The sequence below is a fragment of the Aspergillus clavatus genome, genomic scaffold (assembly GCF_000002715.2).
Source record: "Aspergillus clavatus NRRL 1 1099423829805 genomic scaffold, whole genome shotgun sequence".
Lineage (NCBI taxonomy): Eukaryota > Fungi > Ascomycota > Eurotiomycetes > Eurotiales > Aspergillaceae > Aspergillus > Aspergillus clavatus.
In genome coordinates, this window is record NW_001517094.1 from 619255 (window position 1) to 637909 (window position 18655).

Genomic DNA, 18655 nt, shown 5'->3' on the forward strand with positions numbered 1-18655 from the left:
AGTGTATATCTGGCGAGGCTGAGAACTGGGGGGAGACCTCGACAGCACTGCGGATAAATCATCAGAACGAGAGTCTGGATATAGATCGATCTGGGATTTCTTTCTCATCGACACCCGACAACCGATAGAAGAACGATATATTCTTGATTCAGACGGTGTTAGAATAATGAGGAACAATTACGGAGTACCTTTGAGTGAGATCAATCTCGTCGTGGTAGAGTTGCATTGTTTCATCGCTGCTTCGACGCCTGTTCTCGAACACTTTGATATCACTCCATACCCTCCGCAGTCTTGTTCGAGATTGAGTTCCTATTCTTGTTTATGATGCTTTTTTCTATCTTTAGAATCTCTCTCTCCCTGTCAAATGAACCAGAGAGTCATTGAAGCAAGAATAAGACTCAAGTCTTCTGTCTGGATCCGTGGTTCATCTCGTTCTGTATGTACCATACCTGACCATACGTTTTGTTCGGGTTCTGCCTTGTCGAAGTGGGGGATCCTTTCAAGTTTCAACCCACTCCATCTCCTATTACCGATTCCTTGATATATATATATATATATATATATATATCACTACTAAACCCTCCCTCTAAAACTATTCGACTCTCGTTGATTTCACCATCTCAGAACGGAATCATCTGCTCATTAAAAATGACTGTGGAACGCTCCATGGATTGGAAGTATCGCCAGATAACAGCCACGACGACCCAGCCACCCTGCTCCGCCTTGTTGTTCCTTTGTTTCTTTTGTTTGGCACGTTTGGCTGCGGCTGAATTGACGTATTAAACATCTGTATTCATACGTCTCGTACAATACATTATGGCATATATTACAGGTTGTATTCCTGCCTGAGGCAGCTATGGGCATCTTCATACTCACTATGCGTTGCTTAATGGTAATAGGGTGTAGTCACCAGGGAAATATGGAAATAAGTCTTTCATTGACAGAACCCACGTAGAGACTCTTGACTTCGTAGGAGACGCAAGCCAATCCCTTCCCGTAGCCGTAGCACCCCCGGCATTGTGCCGCCTGTCTATACCTTCTTCCGTGCAACCCAATGTGAGGGCCGGTATAGGTTCTGCAGCATGTTCTGTGGATCCTGGATATAGCCACACATGGGCCGCTCTTCCACAGACTGTCGTTTCTCGATGCTGAAGCCCACCCGCTCGACCAGGAGAAACACTTCTTCCTCCGTGAGCTCCATATTCCCCGGCTCGCCGATGCCCTGATCCTGCGACTCGCCGGCTCCACTGCCATGGCTGCGATTGCTGCCGTCCTCAAAATGCCACAGCAAGGGTCCGACGTTGATCCAGAGACCGTTGGGTTTCAGACAGTGCCGGATCGTCTCGACGTACCGGATGAGGTTGGGTGCGGTGTCGATGAAGAAGACCGTAGCCACAGCGTCGAACGCCTCCCTGTTCGACGGGTTATTGTACAACACGACAAAGTCCGCCGCGGACATGCTCATTGTTCCGAACGGGGTCGCGTCGGCCGCCGTCTGCGCCTCCATCATCGCCGCCCCCGGGTGCGTGTCCGGGATCAGGACCTGCTGCAGCTGCTGCGCGCGCGACAGGAGGTTAGAGAAATGCAGCGCGAACGGGTACAGAGCGTGCTGCCGCGGACCGCGGGTGTGGTTCAGGATCCAGCTGCTGGCTAGTAGTTGGTGGTAGGAGATCTCGTTGCCCTCCGCGGCGAAGCCCGCCCGGCAGAGCTCGAAGACGAGCCGACCCAGCCCGGCGCCGGGGACGAGCACTCTAATCTCATCGCTGGGACGATCCTGCTGCCCACCGAATTCCTCGTGCAGATCGCGGAGCACAGGCGCGTAGCAGACCTCGCGCTCGGCGGCCCCTTCTGCGCTCCAGTCGCGGTAGAATTGCCGGATGGTTGAATGCGCCTTGTTGACGTCCGAGGTGTTGGCTGTGCCGTGCCAGTTCTGCCGCGGGTCGTTTGCATCTGGATTGGCGGGCAGACCGAACGATGCGAGACCCGTGGCGAGGATCGAGTCGGCGATGTCGGCGTTGACGTCAATAGCGTCGTCGACGCGGTTGAAGTTCTCCAGCAGGGAGAAGGGCGGCTCGGCGAGCATCTGCCAGTGTGCCGATGGGAGCGCGTAGAATGCTTGCCGTCGACGATGGGTGGTGTTCAAGTGTGCGGTTCGTCGATATTGTCTAGCAGATGTTAGTCATGTTGAGGTTTCCAAGCTCCCGGGGCGACTGACCTGAAAGAGTCCAGCGTAGCAAAGAGGACTCGGCGCTCCTCAACGTCTGCCAGCGGATCAAAGTCCCCAGCCCAACTCTGGACCTCATCTTCATCGCCATGATGGTCATGTTGCGGTTCTGATGCCATGATGGGTTGTGGTCTCCTCGTGGCGCAGCTTGTGATCTGCCCGTTTCTCGCAGATATTCTACCCTTCAGAACGCTCCCTCCAAGCTACATCAATCCATACCCTATTTTGTTCTTTTTTTTTTTTCGTTTTTTTGTTTCACGATACAACAAGTTCAGAAGAGGTGATAACCATGAAGTTGTCGCTATTCACTCATGAGTGGTAAAATATGCGGACCCGCTTTGGCGGGGGAACATCGAAAGTCGCAACATCAATCTCGACCACACTCATAACAAAGAGACAAGAGACACACAACGACCTAATCCATCAACATTCCTATGCCCATCTCATCCGCTCCATTCAACTGTAGCAAGGATACACATTTCATCCTTCATAATGGCAACAACACTACAGCCCCCCCGCTACAAACCCCAAGAGATCTCCTTCCCGCTCCCCAAAGCCCTCCATACAACCGCACACATCCACCTCACAACCCTGGAGACCTGCGTAACGGTATTCCTGGCGACGTCGACGCCCGGCGACTCCTCGGGATCGCTCAAACCGATGGGAAGTCTGATCTACGCGATGCCCGATGTAAGTTATCTTCGCTTGTTGTATCTCTTCGTACTGTCGTAACTCGATGATGGCATGTTTTGATGGTTGATACGTTTAACTACTAGCGCAATTCTCCGCGCTCGGTTATATCCACTGTGCTGTACACGACGCCCTCGTCGGCGGACTACACAGCTCGCGTGGCGAAGATTTTGGCCCGTCGGATGGGCCTTCCCGTCTACGTGGGCTGTAGCATCGATACCAGGGCGCTCGAATTGACCGTGGAAGAGGAGATGGAGGGTCTGACGAAGCTGGTGCAGGTGATCATGGAGCGGTGGGAGAAGGCGCGCAGTGGGAAATAGGTCGCACGGTCCAGCTACGAGATTGGTATCGGTGTCGACGTTGCCATCTCTGTTCTCTCTCTGCTTTATATTCAGCTGTTTACGACTATGTCTGCTTCATGCATGGAGTCTACACGACTCCCACTGAATGGTGTTTGGTGTATGGGTCCTTGGGGTTTGCAAATGGGATTCCGTTCCTTGTTTCATTCCGTGATGGAATAAAAGTAGCGATTAGTAGTGATGCCGAGGAGCCTTTAGATTCAGGCCGAAGGCCGAGCTTACTGTTCTCCTGACGATTAATGCTCTCTCCCGGCTTGATGATGAATCAGTAGTTTCGGTGCATCCGTCTCTGAATACTGAATAGTGAATGCATCGGCTCCTGGAAACTCAAGGTACTCCGTATCGCGTATAGACCGGTTCTGGCCCCATCGTTACAAATCGCGCGCTGTTGTCAATCCCTCCGATTTCCGATAGGGCGATGAACGGGGAACATGAAACATGCTCATAGTCCGTCCTGTCGAGTAGTTAGCAACTTAATAGTGTCTGCATTGTCTGAGACTGATTCACTGAAGGACTCAGATCCTCCAATATGCTCCCTGTCGCCATTCGCCAAGATGGAACAGCAACTCTCTCTTGATTAATTACGCTCATATTATGAGACATGGATGCGAGTCCATCCCACCGATCGGGTCCTAGGTATACTCCGCGTTTCCGTCGTCGCATCAGGATTCAACCCCCAGCTCCCCATGATTCAGAACGAAACGTGATACTGATGGGGTTCGTCGATTGAGGACACTGTCACCGTGTACGGTGCATATATCCCAAAGCGGTTATCCTGAAAAGGAGTACAGGAACCAATTCGGCAACGATTCCGAAGAGCCAAGCCCTCAGGGACCCCAGGGGGTGGATCTCGTTGGCCTCGATGGTCGAATTGTCTTGAAGAGAGGCCCTTGGCGAGTCGCATGCGGCATGAGGTTGTTGCTGTCCCCTGTAAGTTGATAGACAGCTTCTGCTAAGCGAGGTCATGGTGTGTTTGGGAAATGGTTGATGTTCCCTCCCCTTCCCCATCTTTCTTATATTGGAGTGCATCTGATAATTAGGATGAATGAGTGCAGCAGCGCCGGAGCTAAGGCCTCTGTGACGACAGTATTGAATGTCGCGTGATCATTCAGCCAAACCAGGATAGATGAAACTGATAAATAATACGAGCAGTTTCATTGACAATGATGTCCATCGCTACAGAGAAGCTTGCCGGAAGACTTGAGCAGAAACCGAGTCGAGAGGATCTCAATCTCAATGTTTCAATGATCTCTGAGCCTTGATTCATCATTCATCATCGGCCAAAGACAACCAACTATCGATTGTCGGTCCATAACTCAAAATAGCCAAAAAACTGAAAGTCATCATATGGAACAAGGTCAATGCATCACCACGTGGACCGTTGAGTTCAAGGCACGGCAGGTGAGGTCCGCCACGGCTCACAAGGCACAAGTCACAAGTCGCGAGAAGAGATCATCAGAAGAGACTTGTTGCCAGTCAGCCTAGTCTCCTGTCTAAGGCTCTAAATAATGTCTAATCTACGGAGTACGAGTGACAATTGGTAATCTGACATACGGCGAGGATACAGCGCGAAAAAAGGAAAAACAAAAAAAAAAAAGAAACTTTAATAAGGCAAATTCCCAACCAGCCGTCGACCAGCACTCGAATCGACCAATCGGGGTGCAACGGCGTCCTGTCACGGAAAGAGCCACATGGAGTGGAGCCCGAAACCTTATTTGCCCAATCAGACCTCTCGGAACAAGCCCGAAGCCAGAACCTGCTTGTTGTTTCCCGTGCCGGAGGTCGAGGAACCATGACTGGTGATTGGTTTGGCCTCTGAACCTGCTGTGACGGGTGGATGGCTGCTGAGTTTGGCTACAACTCTACCAAACGATAACGGGTTAGTACGGAGTGGCTGGCCTCCCACTGTAAACAAAAAAAGAAAAAAAAAAAAAACAGAGAAGAGAAAAAGATCCGGTATCCACTTGGCGACCCGGAGACGGAAGACAATGTGTCTTGCTGGTGACTTGGTAAGGGTAACTAACTACTAACTAGTCTAGACTAGCTAACTGTTGAGGTGACGAGATAAGTGGCATGCAGCCTGTCAATGTCACCTGTTGCAGGATTCTGAATTCTGATATGCGTTCGGTAGGATGGAGATTGGAGATTTGGGGTAGATAGCTCCTCATGACCAGGAAGCGAGCCCCTTAGTCTGGCGATGATCTGATGGCATCATCGTCGCAGACCACGAGGCACTAGGAATCGTGCTCATGGACCGGACCGGTGCCACTATAGTCAGGAAATCACTAGCCACGCTTCCTGAATCCTCAGTTGTTGAGGATGGGTTGTTGAGCTGTCCATGTCCAGGGCTCCAAATCCATTGCCCATATCCTGTGCGGGGAATCCAGTACATTTTGCCGAGCGCTCAGAGCTCTTCCGGTTGGCTTGGCTTGAACTATCTACACCGTAAAGCGTACAACGTACAGCCATTGTTGAGCCTGGGTGTCCAAATTCGATAGCTATCGGCATCCGGACTTGCTGATCTGGCTTGGGACTTGACGCAGGACGGCGAACCGGTGAAAGGAGGGATGCCACAACTCCAGATGGCGCATATCCACTGCCAACCGAAGATAAGAATCCTGGTAGCTGTAGGGTGGTACAGCATGGGTGTGTAGCACACAAGCAGCCTTCGAGCCTTCGAGGACCTGCAGTCTGTAGAGTCTTCCGTCTAGACACGAGCATATCCCTGGAGAATGATGATCATTAGAGACAGCCAAGATGACTGGAGGTTGCCTGACGCTCCCTGTATCTTGTATCTCGACATTGCGTTGCTTTTTTTTTTTTTTTTTTCTCTTCCTTCTCTGTATGTACTGTGTACTCCGTAGTATTAGACTTTGGATGGACTATGGAGTGTGGAGGCCTAGAGATGCGACAGCTAAACCTTGAATATTGGAGTCCGGAACCCATCTAGCAACAGTGAGCATTTAGCCAGCCACTCTTTGGTCTTTATTTCCGACTTGGTGGTGGAGGAGAGACATACTAAGTTGTCAACTATCTCTTGGGTAGGGCATCTCAAGAGTTGCCGGCTGGGCCGAGCCACAAGCGAGTTGCAGTAATGCACCCGAAGAATAACCTTAGTGCTACGGAGTACGCAATGGAGTGACGAACAACGGAACAAGCTTAGTGATCTTGATCAGCAAGAAGCCATTATCAGTGGTTCAGCGCGAGGCAAACAACCTAAATCCTACTAGTAAATACCTCTGGATTATGGAACTATATACTGTGTACGTAGTCCTGCTGGCGGTAGTTCGGACAAAACACGGAGATGGACCACTCACAGGGGACAAGTCGACCATGCTGGTTGCAATTTCTTGCAACAAAGTCTCCGTCTAGTATACTTGGATGGGATTAGGCATTGGATTGTGATTCGCCATTCCGTCGACGTTACCAGTTCCCCGATGGTTTTTTGGCCCGCCACAGGCTCACTGTCACAGGTTCATACAGCTCAGGGGCTTCAGTACGTTCATCACACGGTTCGTCAGCTGCCAGGCCCAGATGGTCCATACTCCAAACCTATGTACTCCATAGTCCATACCATACTTCATGGGCATATGCCATATTGAGACAGTTTTCAACAATGATACCTGGTGACTACCTTAATACCTGCGGTATTGTGATTACCATGGATGGACAGGCAGTCCATAGGTACCTTATCCATGGATGTAACTCGGTAGGTAAGGTAAGGTAAGTAAGATAAAACTAACAGCACGGACTCCAACCCGTCGGTGAGGAAAAAGAAAATACACCCAGCAGCCAATAGTATTCCAAGGATGACATTCCGTCGGCCCGTCTCCAAAAGCAAGGATCCAATCGGATTTTTACTTTTGGTGATTATTCATGGATGCTGCTAGGTACCACCTTAACTAACCTACTTAGTACAGTAGGTACTAGTCAGACAGCTCATGGGGATGTCTCGTGGTTCCTTGGGAGCAAATATCCTGGCTTTCCCATGGATTGATTACTGCCCTCCCTGTCTTATTAGACCCCGGCAAAGTACATACATGGAGTTCGGAATATTCTCATATCCCATGGTACCATATCCCTCTAACGAAATAAAGAATACACCTGGAGGTTGAGCCCAGAATTCAACCAGAGTACCAGACCCACGAATCACGATATCAAGGTTTAGGAACGGACCCTTAAAAAAGGCCATAGTACACTGCCACTGCCGATCTCGGGACAACTTTCAAGTTTCAACGTTAGTGACTTCAGACTCAAATGACAAGTCAGAGGTCTGATCTCTTTGTCTGTATCCACTATTCACTCCAGGTAGGTCATCTCCGGACTCGGAGTCGATTCCCGTGAATCAAGCTAGGAGTCCACCAGCCACACCACTACTGGCCTGCCTACTTGAGTTAAGTCCCTCCTAAAGGGATCTAGAAATAGGCACTTTGGATGTTGGATAGACTCTCAAGTCTCAAGTCGCAAGACCTAGTGCCTAGAGACTAGGTAGGCACTACTCCGTAGGAGGCACTATCATATTCATGCTCCCGTCAAGAGTGCCTAATTGGGCCTCTTCTGCAGACTCTGGAGACCACTGAGTGGCACTGACCAGTAGATAGAGGACTCCATCCGGAGTTGATTCGCGTAATAATGGGGTTCTGTTAATAGAATGCATGATCTAAAAGGATCCATGCATAGTTATTGCCATCTATTCCACTTTGGCGCGAACTGGCGGTTTCAGGCTGCCAGCCATGGGGCTGCTGGGGCCGCAACTCTGCTCCTTCAACCGGGGTCTGCCGAGAGGCTTTCGGAATCGCTTCCTGAAGCTGAGAGAGGTTGTGCTGCCTCTGGACTCATCCTTCATAGGAGTTATGGAGTGGACGACCTGGAGAGAAGCGACCTTATTTGTTGCTGAGTGTGCATTGATCTTCGGTGCGAAAAGTCTATCTATCTGTATTTCGTTTCAACCCAGTAGGAGGAAGCAGGGTCGCATCACGACGATTCGATACCACCAAGATGCCGAAGATGACCCCCAAGGCGTGTCACATCATCGGTATCATCATATGAATCTCTCTCTCTTTTTTTTTTTTCCCCGATTTCTTTTCTTCGACTCGCGAAGCAAACCATTTTGGACCAGAATAATAAGATTTTCTTGATCTCTAAATAAAAAACTTAATTGTTAGTCCCTTCCGGGTTTCAAACGAGAAGCTGCGAGAAGATCAAGCATTTCGGAATCCGCAGGAGGAAGTGAAGCCAAGCTGGATATGGGAGGAATCCTTGTAGCCTGACGGGCTTAATACGATATGTTAAGGCCATTCTCATGATCAGCTTCTCCAGAGTTCAACCCATACAGAGCTAACCGAGCAGGATAAATGATGTATCAGCGTTATTAAGGTCGCTCTCAATCGGTACCATCGTGCTTTAGTCTCCTCCACTGGCTCCTGCTCCAAGTCTCCAACTCTTCTTCGCTTCTTCCTTCCCGCTTCTGATCTTGTCCGTTGTCGCAATTAATCTAATTTCAGCCTTTGAGGGTTTGAGACTTTGAGATCTGGGAAATCCATCGGATCATTGCGTAGATAGATCACTACGGAGTACTTATATGTTCTGTATTATTACAAGCTATATAATACCTACCTGTACCTACCTGTACCTACCGAGTAGGTACCTAGGTATGTCCTATTACCTATTAATCTATGGACCGGTACCTCTTAGGTAGTACCTTACCTACCTACCTATGCTTTCCTTCCAACGACAAATCACAAACCTCGGTTATTGTCCTGTTCTTCCGTGGGTCATTTGAAATTTGAATGGCTTCACTTTCAACTACTATCAATAATAATACCAATACCACTACTACCTACCACCATTAGTTCTAGGCTTCTAGGCTCTAGCACCCTCCCCGCAATCCCTCTCTGATCCATCTCCATCCATCTATCTAATACTTAGTTACTAGCATTGATTCAAAAACACTGGGATGACAGAGGGTCCCAGTTCCACGCCAGTTTCGATCTTGGATCTCTCCCTAATCTCTACCTGCGTGAATTGCCGTCCCATCGTGGGTTTCTCTGTCTTTTGCCACCACCAGAACGCCCCAAGCTTGTCAGCTCTCGTCTTCTTTTTTTTCTTTTCTTTTTCTGGGGCTTTTTGGTTTTATTAAGTCCCTTTTTTTCTTTTTCTTTTTTCTACGAGGCGGCTTATTTTTTTTTTTTTTTTTTTTTTTTCATATTACCATTATCATAGTTGCTTCCTCTCAAGATCTCTCTCGGGATTCTCTGCCTTGCGCAATCTTCTTACTCCATTTCACCTCATCCCGAATTGTCTCTCCCCCTCTTCTCTATCCCCTGATGAAGTTGCTGTATATGTTGCGTTTCAGGAATCATGCAGGCGCATTATTACCGTTCTCCGACTAGCCAGAGCCGCTCAGGTGTCCCATATGAATTACCTCCTGTGCAGTCGGTTACTTCTCCCTCAGGGCCCTTCCCCCCCCAAGGGCCTTCCGCGGCGTTGGTTTCCGCTCCGCCGAGCAGACCCAGCAGCGGATTGAGGATGGCCCATCTGTTACAACCGCTGGCGCAACCACCACCTCCTCTTTCCGCTACCACCAACATCACCACTTCGACCTACTCTCGCTCTTACGAGTCGAGCGGTTCACCTGTTGAAGTGCCCCCGATTCGTTCAGATGTGTCTTCGCTCAATGGGTCTGTCTCGGGGAACCCCTCTCTCCCCCCACCTACGCCTGGTGCTGCGCAACATCAGCAGCTACCGTCACAGCAACACCACCCCCACCACCATCACCACCATCATCATCATCATTCACCGCAGCCTCTTCAACAGAAGAGGGCGTATCGGCAACGGAGGAAGGATCCGAGCTGTGATGCCTGTCGCGAGCGCAAAGTCAAGGTATTATTTCAGCCCTGAGCGAGTTGCGGCGACTGTATGGGGAGATTCGTTGACTATGGTTGTCTAGTGCGATGCGTCGGAATCCTCCAGCTGCACGGAGTGCACCAACCGTAAAGTGCGGTGCCAGTTCACCAAGGAAACAAACAGACGCATGTCCTCTATCAAGTTCGTGTCACGGTTCGTCTTTCGACCCTGCAGTTCTGCGATTCTGACCTGGGAATGTAGACAAGTGCAGGACCTGGAAAAACAGCTCTCGTCCACGAAGCAGCAGCTCCAGCAGCTACGAGCAGGGATGCTGAGGTCAGATAATTTGATGGATCTGGAGATCGATGGCAGTGGACTGCCGCAATTAAAGCTGCCAGACACCGGGTTTCGCCCCTCTCGAAGACCGAAAGCGCCAGTGTTGCAGGATCTCAGCGAGGCCCGGGCCAATCTACGAAACTACGGACGAGGGCTCCTCAAGGTTCCCCGGCCGTATCGCCAGCAGGGTCCCACGTCGCTTCTGACGGCCGATCCACCCCGACTCCCGCCGAAAGACGTCGCGAATCACCTCCTGGCACAGTACTACTCGTGCATCCACTGTGTCCTGCCGATCATCCATTGGCCCAGCTTCATGGCCGAGTACGAAAACGTCTATCGGAATGGTTCTCTTCTAGGTGTTCCTCGGGAATGGGCCGCGGTGCTCTTCGGCGTGTTTGCGTGCGGTTCTCTGCACACGCTGGATAGGAACCGGGAAGAGGAGGGCAAAGAGTTCGTCAAGATTTCTTGCGGCGTCATCGATGTTTGGCAGGACAATTTTACGCTGGACCAGGCTCGCGCTGCGCTCCTGGTCAGTATCCTCCTCTACGAAGTCAACTCCAAGTCAGCAAGTTGGGTGTGGATCGGGTCTGCCGTGCGGGTCGCGCAGGAAATGGGCCTACACCTCGAGTCTGGGCCATCGTCGGCCGTTGAAGGGGAAATGAGACGCCGTGTGTGGTGGGGGATGTACGCCTGGGATAGGTTTGTCTCTCTCTTTTGCTTCTGCGTGTCACTGTCGATGCTGATGTCGTGTGGTTAGGCTCCTTGCGCTTGAAATGGGGAAGCCAGTTTTGATTAACGACCAGGACTGCGATGTTGACCTCCCGTGCCCCCTGGATGAACAGTACATGTCGGAAGGAGCCTGCGTGCCTGAAGGCCAACAGACGACCCCCCTTTTGGCCACGATCCACGTTGTTCGCTCCATCGGTCAGTTGACTCGAACATTACGAAACTACACTATCTCTCCGGGAACCCTGGAGACCTTTGAACGGCACTTCAGTGCTTGCCTCGCGACGTTTCCCACACAATATCACCTAAAATCCGACTCACCCCTCGACCCTCGATCATTCGCCCCGATCGGCTATCTCCAGAATGCGCGACTTATCCTCCACCGCCATAACATCTCCCCGTTCTGCTCCCCCGAAGTCCGATTGTCGGCCCTGAACTACTGCATATCGATCGCACAAGATACGGCGCACTTTCTGTCGCGGTGCATGCGCCGTCCCTCCGGCACAGGCAACGAGGACTGGCGACCGTTGTTCGCATCGTCAGCGGGGACCATGCTGTGCACACATATCTGGCGCTGTGTGCTATTGCTTCTCTTCCGACAGGAATTTGCCGCCGCGTTGATCTGCGTGCAGGCCAGCGCCGTGGTTGGTGACTCGCGTACGGTCAATGCCGCCTGCGGACGGTACATTGCGTTCTTTCTGAAATTCCTCCTGGAACGGCTGCGTCGTGGCGAGGTCGCCAACCTGGATCACGACGAGGAAATGATGGCATATGTCTCCGGAGATATGCAAGGGACCAGCGACGGCAGCTGGGTGTGGCAGGGGAGCGAGACGGGATCTCAGCCCGAGGCGCCGTCGCCCACGTTCGGCAGCCCCGTCATATTTGCGAACCGCGACGAGCGGCCCAACGGGGCGGATGTCGGTATAGTCTGGGAGGGCTGGGATTGGGTTGAGCGGACAGTGCAGTATCTGCTCGCCGAGCAGCAACAACAGCAGCAGCAGCAGCAACAACAACAACAACAACAACAACAGCAGCAACAGCAAGAACAGAAAGAGTACGAGCGGAGAGAGGTACCGCTTGCCGCGAGACCGGCCGAGTCGCCGTATGTCAAGCCGGAGCCTGCGCCGGCAACACCCGACTCGGCAACACGCTCGAACCCAGTGCATTCACGGATGACGATTGCGAGCATTATATGAGCACTGGCTGCAGATGAAACGAGGTCACGGGTTTACGACAAGTTTTTTTTCTTTTCTTTTTTACCCTTTCTTTTCCATGCACATATGTCCGACTACATGTACACATATCGTCGTGTTATTATACCACCTAGTTTAGGAAGTCATAGAGAAACGCCATCATCAAACGATGACTGGTTGGAATCAACACACACCACCAAGTGGGATATCTAAAATAAATAAATAAATAAATAAAGAACTCATTTGAATGAAAGAAAAAATAGAAACGAAAGGGAACTTTCGAATCTAGGTCTCTAGATTAATACTCCGTCCAAAGCGCGCATACAACGCGACTTTGAGCTGCTGCAACTCGTCCCGCACATCTCCCAGCGTCTCTTCCAGCTTGGACACCTGCTCATCGATCTGCTCGCTCGACGTCGTCAGCAGCGACTGCGCATCCGCCAGCGGTAGCTGGAAGAACGCATCCCCGATTTTGTATCTAGCCTGGTTAGCATTCCCCATCACAAAAAAGAAAGGCGATGAACATGGACATGGACATGGACATACGGCACTAACTCCTCCTCATCCGCAAGCTCCAACTCCATCGAGATCTCCTCGAGATCCTCCTTGTCTTTCTGTCGGGGCCGTTAGCTAGAGCACACAGCACACACACACACAACCAAGAAGGCCTGGTGGTGAGGGGGGGGGAAGGAAGGTGGGGGCTTCAGGGGAAAAGGGAAAAGAGAAAAGAGAAAAGGAAGACGACATACCTGCTTGGCCTTCAGCTGGTCCTCGAGCACGGTCTCGCGTTGATGCAGGCGGCTGAACCGGTTGATCTTCTCCTGGTCCTCGCGGCGGACTTCATTTTCTTCGCTGCCGGGCGAGGCCTCGTCTTCTTTGGAGAGCTAGGTGGTAGGGGGGGAATTAGCTTGTTTCTTTTCTGGGGAGAGGAAGGGGGGCGGGGGGGGAGGTACCATGCGTGTGTGCATCATTTTGAGTTTCTGGTTTTTCTGATTTTTCTTGTCGGAAAAAATACAAGGGTGAGGATTGTCGGGTTGGGTCAAGCTTTTGGTGTTCGTTCGGTCTTGAGCTTGAGGGTTTTTTTTGGGGTTGCGGGTGGGATGCGGTGCTGGTGGTCTGTGCGGAGGTGATGTTGATGTTGATGTTGATGTTGATGTGCTTTGCTCTATGAGTGACTAGATGTATATATCTATGTTTACAGACTACAGCATCTATTGGTTCGATTGTAGTTTATGTCTTGAACGTGATGTCTACCTAGGCCTATATGGTATATCTGGTGTATTTTGATTTTGATGGGGGAGAGAGTGGTTGGATGCCTGGAGATCTGATGGCAGCAATGGGAACAGAGGGAGGGCTCACTGCCTTCAAGCTGCTATGGTGTATTTCGTTCAAAGACAGTATTTAATGCCTTGTAGCGATCACTCATACCCTGAAGATATACTCCGTGGAGAGAGATCGAGAATTAATTCCTCTGTAGGAAGTAGAATGATGGCCTCCGCCAATTCCATCAGGTGACATCATTGTCCTTGTCATCCGCTTCACTATACTCTCTGTCCCAGAGGTATATATATACTCATGAACTCAGTATGACACCAGTCGATAGAGATGGAGAAATAGAATGGATGTCTGCTTTCTACCACAGTATAACAATCAACCATCCCAGTGCTGAGACACGGGCTGGGTAGACTGCGACGGATTGCTCCCTCGGAGAAAAGAATCGCCAAGCTGGTGCAGTACAACGAAACAGATGAATCCATCCACGCAAATCCTCCCTGCCGGTTTCATCTCTCTCCAACTTCAACCTCGACATCCTCAGCAGCCTTGTCTATATCTACCTTTGTCTGCATTCAAGGCAAAACTGTTTGTTATCACATATTGATTGGAAGTGATCCTCTGGCATCGCAACAAAGACCTTGTCACCGACCGAGACACACACGTGGTCCGTGTTGTCAGCTATCCAGCAGCTCCATCGATCTCGACAACCAAGCTTCACCGACCGACACCCCGATATCCTCAATCTAGGCACCGGAATCTCCAGAGCACACCACAACTCCTTCAACAAATCGTGTAACAACACCACAATAGCCGCCCATACATCTGACAGCCACGATGCGAATACAATCAAGTCTCTCCCCGTCAATCCTCATCTCCACCGTCCTCTCCGGCCTCGCCGCAGCGACAGGGAACTTCGACTGCAAACAAATCAATATCAACGGCTACAAATATGATCTCTCGCCGCTAGCGGGTGCGCACACGCTCTACCACGTCGAGTCCGCGGAGGGATACACCACGAACACAACCTATGTGCTCAACATCTGCAATATTCTGGGGAAATCCTCGATCCGCGGGGATATGCGCTGTGGGACATCGAAGAATGGTGCGTTCCCTTTCCCCCGTCCCCCGCCCAATATAATAGGGTCTTAGACGAGAGAAGAATGGGAAGAAAAAAAAAAAAAACTGATAGCACCCAGTCTGCGGGTTTCGCCACGAATTCACCGACGACGGTCTTGTGTCACACAGCCACGCCTTCCCCATCGCTGGCCTCGACCCGCTCGGCCAAGGCACCAAGGATTCCGAGATCAAACGACTCAAGGAAATGGATTCCGCGCGCGAAGGCCTGCTGCTCAAACTGGCTGGCGGCGAGTACAGTGGCGAAGAGGACCTCGGCGACAAGAAGAAAAAGAAGAAGAAGGCCGCCGCGGTGATCGAGTTTCAGTGTGACCCCGATCGCTCTGGGCTGGAGGGGCTGGTGGCCATTGACGACGAGCCGAGCACGGAGACACGGCTGCGGGCGCGTGAGGACAAGGAGGCCGACAAGGACAAGGACAAGGAGAAAGAGAAAGAGAAAGACCCCAATGACGGGGCGGATCCCTCGCACAGCCTGCAGTTCAAGAGCTTCGGGCTCGCGGACGACGATATGTACGTGCTCAGGCTGGACTGGCGGACGCGATACGCGTGCGACAACTACCTCCGCGACAACAAGGGCGATAGTTCCAGCGGCTGGGGGTTCTTCACCTGGCTGATTATCATGTATGGCCTCCTTTCCTCCCCCTTCTTTTCCCAGAAGAGTACAGCATACTAATACCCAGATAGTGTCTTCCTCTGCGTCGCCGGGTACCTCATTCTCGGCTCCTGGCTAAACTACAACCGCTACGGTGCCCGCGGCTGGGACCTCCTCCCGCACGGCGACACCCTGCGCGACATCCCGTACATCTTCAACGACTGGCTGCGCCGGGTCATTAATACCCTCCAGGGAAGCGGATCGCGGGGCGGATACAGTGCAGTTTGATCCCTTTTGCTTTCAATTTTCTCATTGGATTTCCTGCATGATATGTGATTATGTTGTTTCTGAGCATGTTTGTTGGTGTGCTTGCTTGATTGATGATTCCGGGTTGTTTGTGTGTGTTGCTTCTTGCTTGGGATGGATAGATAGCTTTTGGTTGATTCTGTCTGTATCGTAGCCGAGGATCATTTGCATTGTGATACACATCTATCTACATATCTATGAACGGTGGTACGGGTTATCTATATTTTCATGAAGGTCAAGATCAACAATTACAGGGACGTAGATAGAGAGCAGTGAGTCAAATCTCCCAACACACAAAACACGCGACACAAGCACGCAAATAGAAGAAATGGCGTCATTGGAGCTAAACTCTCCATCATCGGGGTCATCAGACATCAGATATCACGTAGATAAATAGGTTATGATCATCGCAGGCATGTCAACTTTATTAAATAGGGGTTTGCTGTCGCCCCCCCCACCCCAACCTCTTGCATCTTAAACCTTCATGGCGAATTGCTTCAGGTAGAGATAGTCGGGCATGTTGCGGTCGACGACCTCACGGATACGCGCGGCGGCCTCGGGCCCGTATTTCTCGCGCCATTCGGCGTCGTATTTTTCTTCGGATTTAGGAGGGTGCTGTTTTTTTGTTTTTTTTGGTTCCAAATGTTAGTGGGGTGGCTTCATAGGGTTAAAGGTGAGGAGGGATGGACAAAAGGGGAAATGATACCGGTTTCTTCGCCATCAGGCCCTTCGACTCGATCGCATCGTTGTGGAAGCCGCGCCATTTCTCGAACGCGTTGCGCGCACACTGGTGGTCCTCCTCGGTATCCCAGGTCAACATGACAGGATCATACTCGAGGCCGACGCTGCGGCAGAACGCCTCGATCATGGCGGCCGGTTTCTCGAGCATCTCGTCGGCGTCCACGACGCAGATCTCGGCGCCGGACTCGCGCGCGGCGACCACGGGCCGCGGCTTGCCGTCGTCGAGGAGCTCGGCGGCGTCCTGCTCGCGGGTGGCGACGTGCGGGCCCACCAGGTGCACGGCGCGCAGGTAGTCGAAGGTGCGGCGCAGCTCGTCGTAGCCGGCCTCGAGCGGGTCGTAGGTGTAGAAGCCCGTGACCGTGTCGAGCGGCGGGATCGTGCAGCGGAAGTACGACGGCACGCTGAAGTGCGGGTCGCGGATGAGGAAGGCGAAGTGGAAGCGCGACAGGATCGCCTGCGGCATCACCGTGGGGTTGCCCGGTTCCGGTGCCGTGTCGTACGGGTACGGCCCTGGCTTGGTGTGGACGTGGTCGTTGGTTGCGCCGTTGGCGTTGGCATTAGCGTTGGCGTGGTGGGCGTGGCCGTTGGCGTCGGTGCCATTGGCCCCGCCATTCTCGCTTGCAGATGTATCATCCTGCGTGCCTACGCCACGTTTGATTCTCTTCAGCGACGGGGCGATGCTGGCGGGTTTGCCGTCTGCGGGGAGAAGGTAGTGGATGATGTCCTTGATGAAGACTCGCTTGCCCTGCAGCCGGTAAGTCTCATCCTCAAGAGAGAGGTTCCATGCAATCCAAATTCTTCCAAATCCCAGGGCAATTGTGGAAGCTGAGGTACAATCTCGCGGAGAGAAAGTCCATCCTAGGATAAGTGCAGGAATTCACGCAGCAAGGTTCAAATGGCCATAGGGAGCTACGAACAAAAACGAGAAAGAAAAAAAAAAGAGGAAGAAAATCAGGGTCGGACCTCATTTTCGGCGGCTTCACGCTCGATTCTATCCAGTACGGTCTTGTAGGTGGACTCGCTGAATCCGCTGTCCAAACGGGCCTGTTCATCATTGGCGAATCTATCGCTGAGTCTCTCCGGGCCATAATAGAAGGCATCGCCGAAGGGCTCGTGGATACACTGGATATCATCACGGCGAGTCATAAAGACCTAGAAAATCCCAAGGGTTAGCACATATTTGAGATTGTCCATCTGCCAGTGTCTGAGGAAAGAAGTCATACTCGTTCAAAAGCCGTGGAACATGCTCGTGGATGAGTAGCCACGAAAATGGGTCTTTGCGACATTTCTCTGTCTTGTCTCGTTGATTCACACGAGTGGTAGAAGAATAGCAATTCACTTCTCTTTGGATGAGAGAAAGAAGCGAAAGGGGAAAACAGCTGAAGACGAGTTTCCCAACCAAGTATATTACTGTTGACCAGGGAGTTTCACCACCGGCGTAGTAGGTTTTACTGGGGGGGTCGGATCTTTTCCAGTCGTGTACTGTATGGGAGACAGCAGAGACGATGGAGAAAGAAAAGACGAGTCGAAGAGTTTCTTCGAGCTGACCAGAACAAGAATCAAGATCCCAGTAGTGGATGGGAGGGAAAGAGAAGAAAGAATCAGGAACAAGAGGTCCGGGTTTTTATATGCTACGGTGCAGTAGTCAAGGGATGAGGGGGAACTCGAGTCGAATCAAGAGTTCAGACTTCAGAGTTCAGATACTCCTCCTCCTCCTCCTACTACTACTATACTACTACTAGTGACGTCCTGACGAACAGGATGCGAGGGATTGGGATATTTCTCTCCTCGACTCGTGGGTGAGCAACCGCGCCGAGTCTGGATAACTATACACTGGAATAGCCTAATAGGACTGACTTACTCTTCAGGATGTGATTCCGTCGATTACTGGCGCGTGTGGAGTGCACGATTCATTCTAGGTCTCATTATTTGTGGATAGGAATCCACTTGGGAAAATACCAAGGTCAAAGGGTGGCTCTTTTTTTTTTTTTTTTTTTTACCTACAGCCAGACTTGGAACCGTCGATAATCTGAGGCTATATCAGGTATGCAGGATGGAGGTATGAAGCTGTGGCTGTGGCATCGAGTGTCTCTAGTCCGAGCACTAGAACGACAAGATTGAGATCTACACGTTTCCCCCTCCCCCCTCATGCGACTACAGCCAGAAAGCCATCAATTCTCTGCCTTGATTCGCCTCCTCCTCGTCGTACGTATTCCCGGAAGTCAAAGACAAG

At 51.4% G+C, this 18655-nt stretch overlaps 7 protein-coding genes across 7 annotated transcripts, besides 11 other annotated features; 3 read left to right on the forward strand and 4 right to left on the reverse strand.

The window, feature by feature from the left end:
- Positions 1-540: 540 nt before the first annotated feature.
- Positions 541-567: a microsatellite.
- Positions 541-568: a microsatellite.
- Positions 569-1030: 462 nt separating this feature from the next.
- On the reverse strand, positions 1031-2343 carry ACLA_020120 (uncharacterized protein; the record flags this gene model as incomplete). Its single annotated transcript, XM_001268730.1, has 2 exons — positions 1031-2165; positions 2216-2343. The coding sequence occupies 2 exons, from the start codon at positions 2341-2343 to the stop codon at positions 1031-1033; spliced, it is 1263 nt and encodes a 420-aa protein (XP_001268731.1).
- A 373-nt stretch (positions 2344-2716) lies between these two features.
- Positions 2717-3234, forward strand: ACLA_020130 (proteasome assembly chaperone 4 family protein; the record flags this gene model as incomplete). The annotated part of the gene is made up of 2 exons (XM_001268731.1): positions 2717-2914; positions 3001-3234. 2 exons carry the CDS (start codon positions 2717-2719, stop codon positions 3232-3234), a joined length of 432 nt encoding a protein of 143 aa, XP_001268732.1.
- A 3909-nt stretch (positions 3235-7143) lies between these two features.
- Positions 7144-7465, reverse strand: ACLA_020140 (uncharacterized protein; the record flags this gene model as incomplete). The annotated part of the gene is made up of 2 exons (XM_001268732.1): positions 7144-7180; positions 7314-7465. The coding sequence occupies 2 exons, from the start codon at positions 7463-7465 to the stop codon at positions 7144-7146; spliced, it is 189 nt and encodes a 62-aa protein (XP_001268733.1).
- A 1417-nt stretch (positions 7466-8882) lies between these two features.
- Positions 8883-8909: a microsatellite.
- Positions 8910-9452: 543 nt separating this feature from the next.
- Positions 9453-9476: a microsatellite.
- Positions 9477-9633: 157 nt separating this feature from the next.
- ACLA_020150 (transcription factor domain-containing protein) lies at positions 9634-12377 on the forward strand (the record flags this gene model as incomplete). The annotated part of the gene is made up of 4 exons (XM_001268733.1): positions 9634-10155; positions 10223-10320; positions 10381-11154; positions 11213-12377. The coding sequence occupies 4 exons, from the start codon at positions 9634-9636 to the stop codon at positions 12375-12377; spliced, it is 2559 nt and encodes an 852-aa protein (XP_001268734.1).
- Positions 10030-10067: a microsatellite.
- Positions 12160-12245: a microsatellite.
- Positions 12186-12210: a microsatellite.
- A 209-nt stretch (positions 12378-12586) lies between the features above and the next one.
- Positions 12587-12609: a microsatellite.
- Positions 12610-12659: 50 nt separating this feature from the next.
- Positions 12660-13345, reverse strand: ACLA_020160 (tubulin-binding prefolding complex subunit GIM3; the record flags this gene model as incomplete). The annotated part of the gene is made up of 4 exons (XM_001268734.1): positions 12660-12852; positions 12921-12988; positions 13124-13258; positions 13328-13345. The coding sequence occupies 4 exons, from the start codon at positions 13343-13345 to the stop codon at positions 12660-12662; spliced, it is 414 nt and encodes a 137-aa protein (XP_001268735.1).
- A 156-nt stretch (positions 13346-13501) lies between these two features.
- Positions 13502-13530: a microsatellite.
- A 953-nt stretch (positions 13531-14483) lies between these two features.
- ACLA_020170 (autophagy-related protein 27) lies at positions 14484-15663 on the forward strand (the record flags this gene model as incomplete). Its single annotated transcript, XM_001268735.1, has 3 exons — positions 14484-14751; positions 14846-15404; positions 15468-15663. The coding sequence occupies 3 exons, from the start codon at positions 14484-14486 to the stop codon at positions 15661-15663; spliced, it is 1023 nt and encodes a 340-aa protein (XP_001268736.1).
- A 492-nt stretch (positions 15664-16155) lies between these two features.
- On the reverse strand, positions 16156-17708 carry ACLA_020180 (uncharacterized protein; the record flags this gene model as incomplete). Its single annotated transcript, XM_001268736.1, has 4 exons — positions 16156-16296; positions 16388-17167; positions 17386-17574; positions 17646-17708. 4 exons carry the CDS (start codon positions 17706-17708, stop codon positions 16156-16158), a joined length of 1173 nt encoding a protein of 390 aa, XP_001268737.1.
- Positions 17709-18123: 415 nt separating this feature from the next.
- Positions 18124-18163: a microsatellite.
- Positions 18164-18400: 237 nt separating this feature from the next.
- Positions 18401-18420: a microsatellite.
- Positions 18421-18655: the final 235 nt, after the last annotated feature.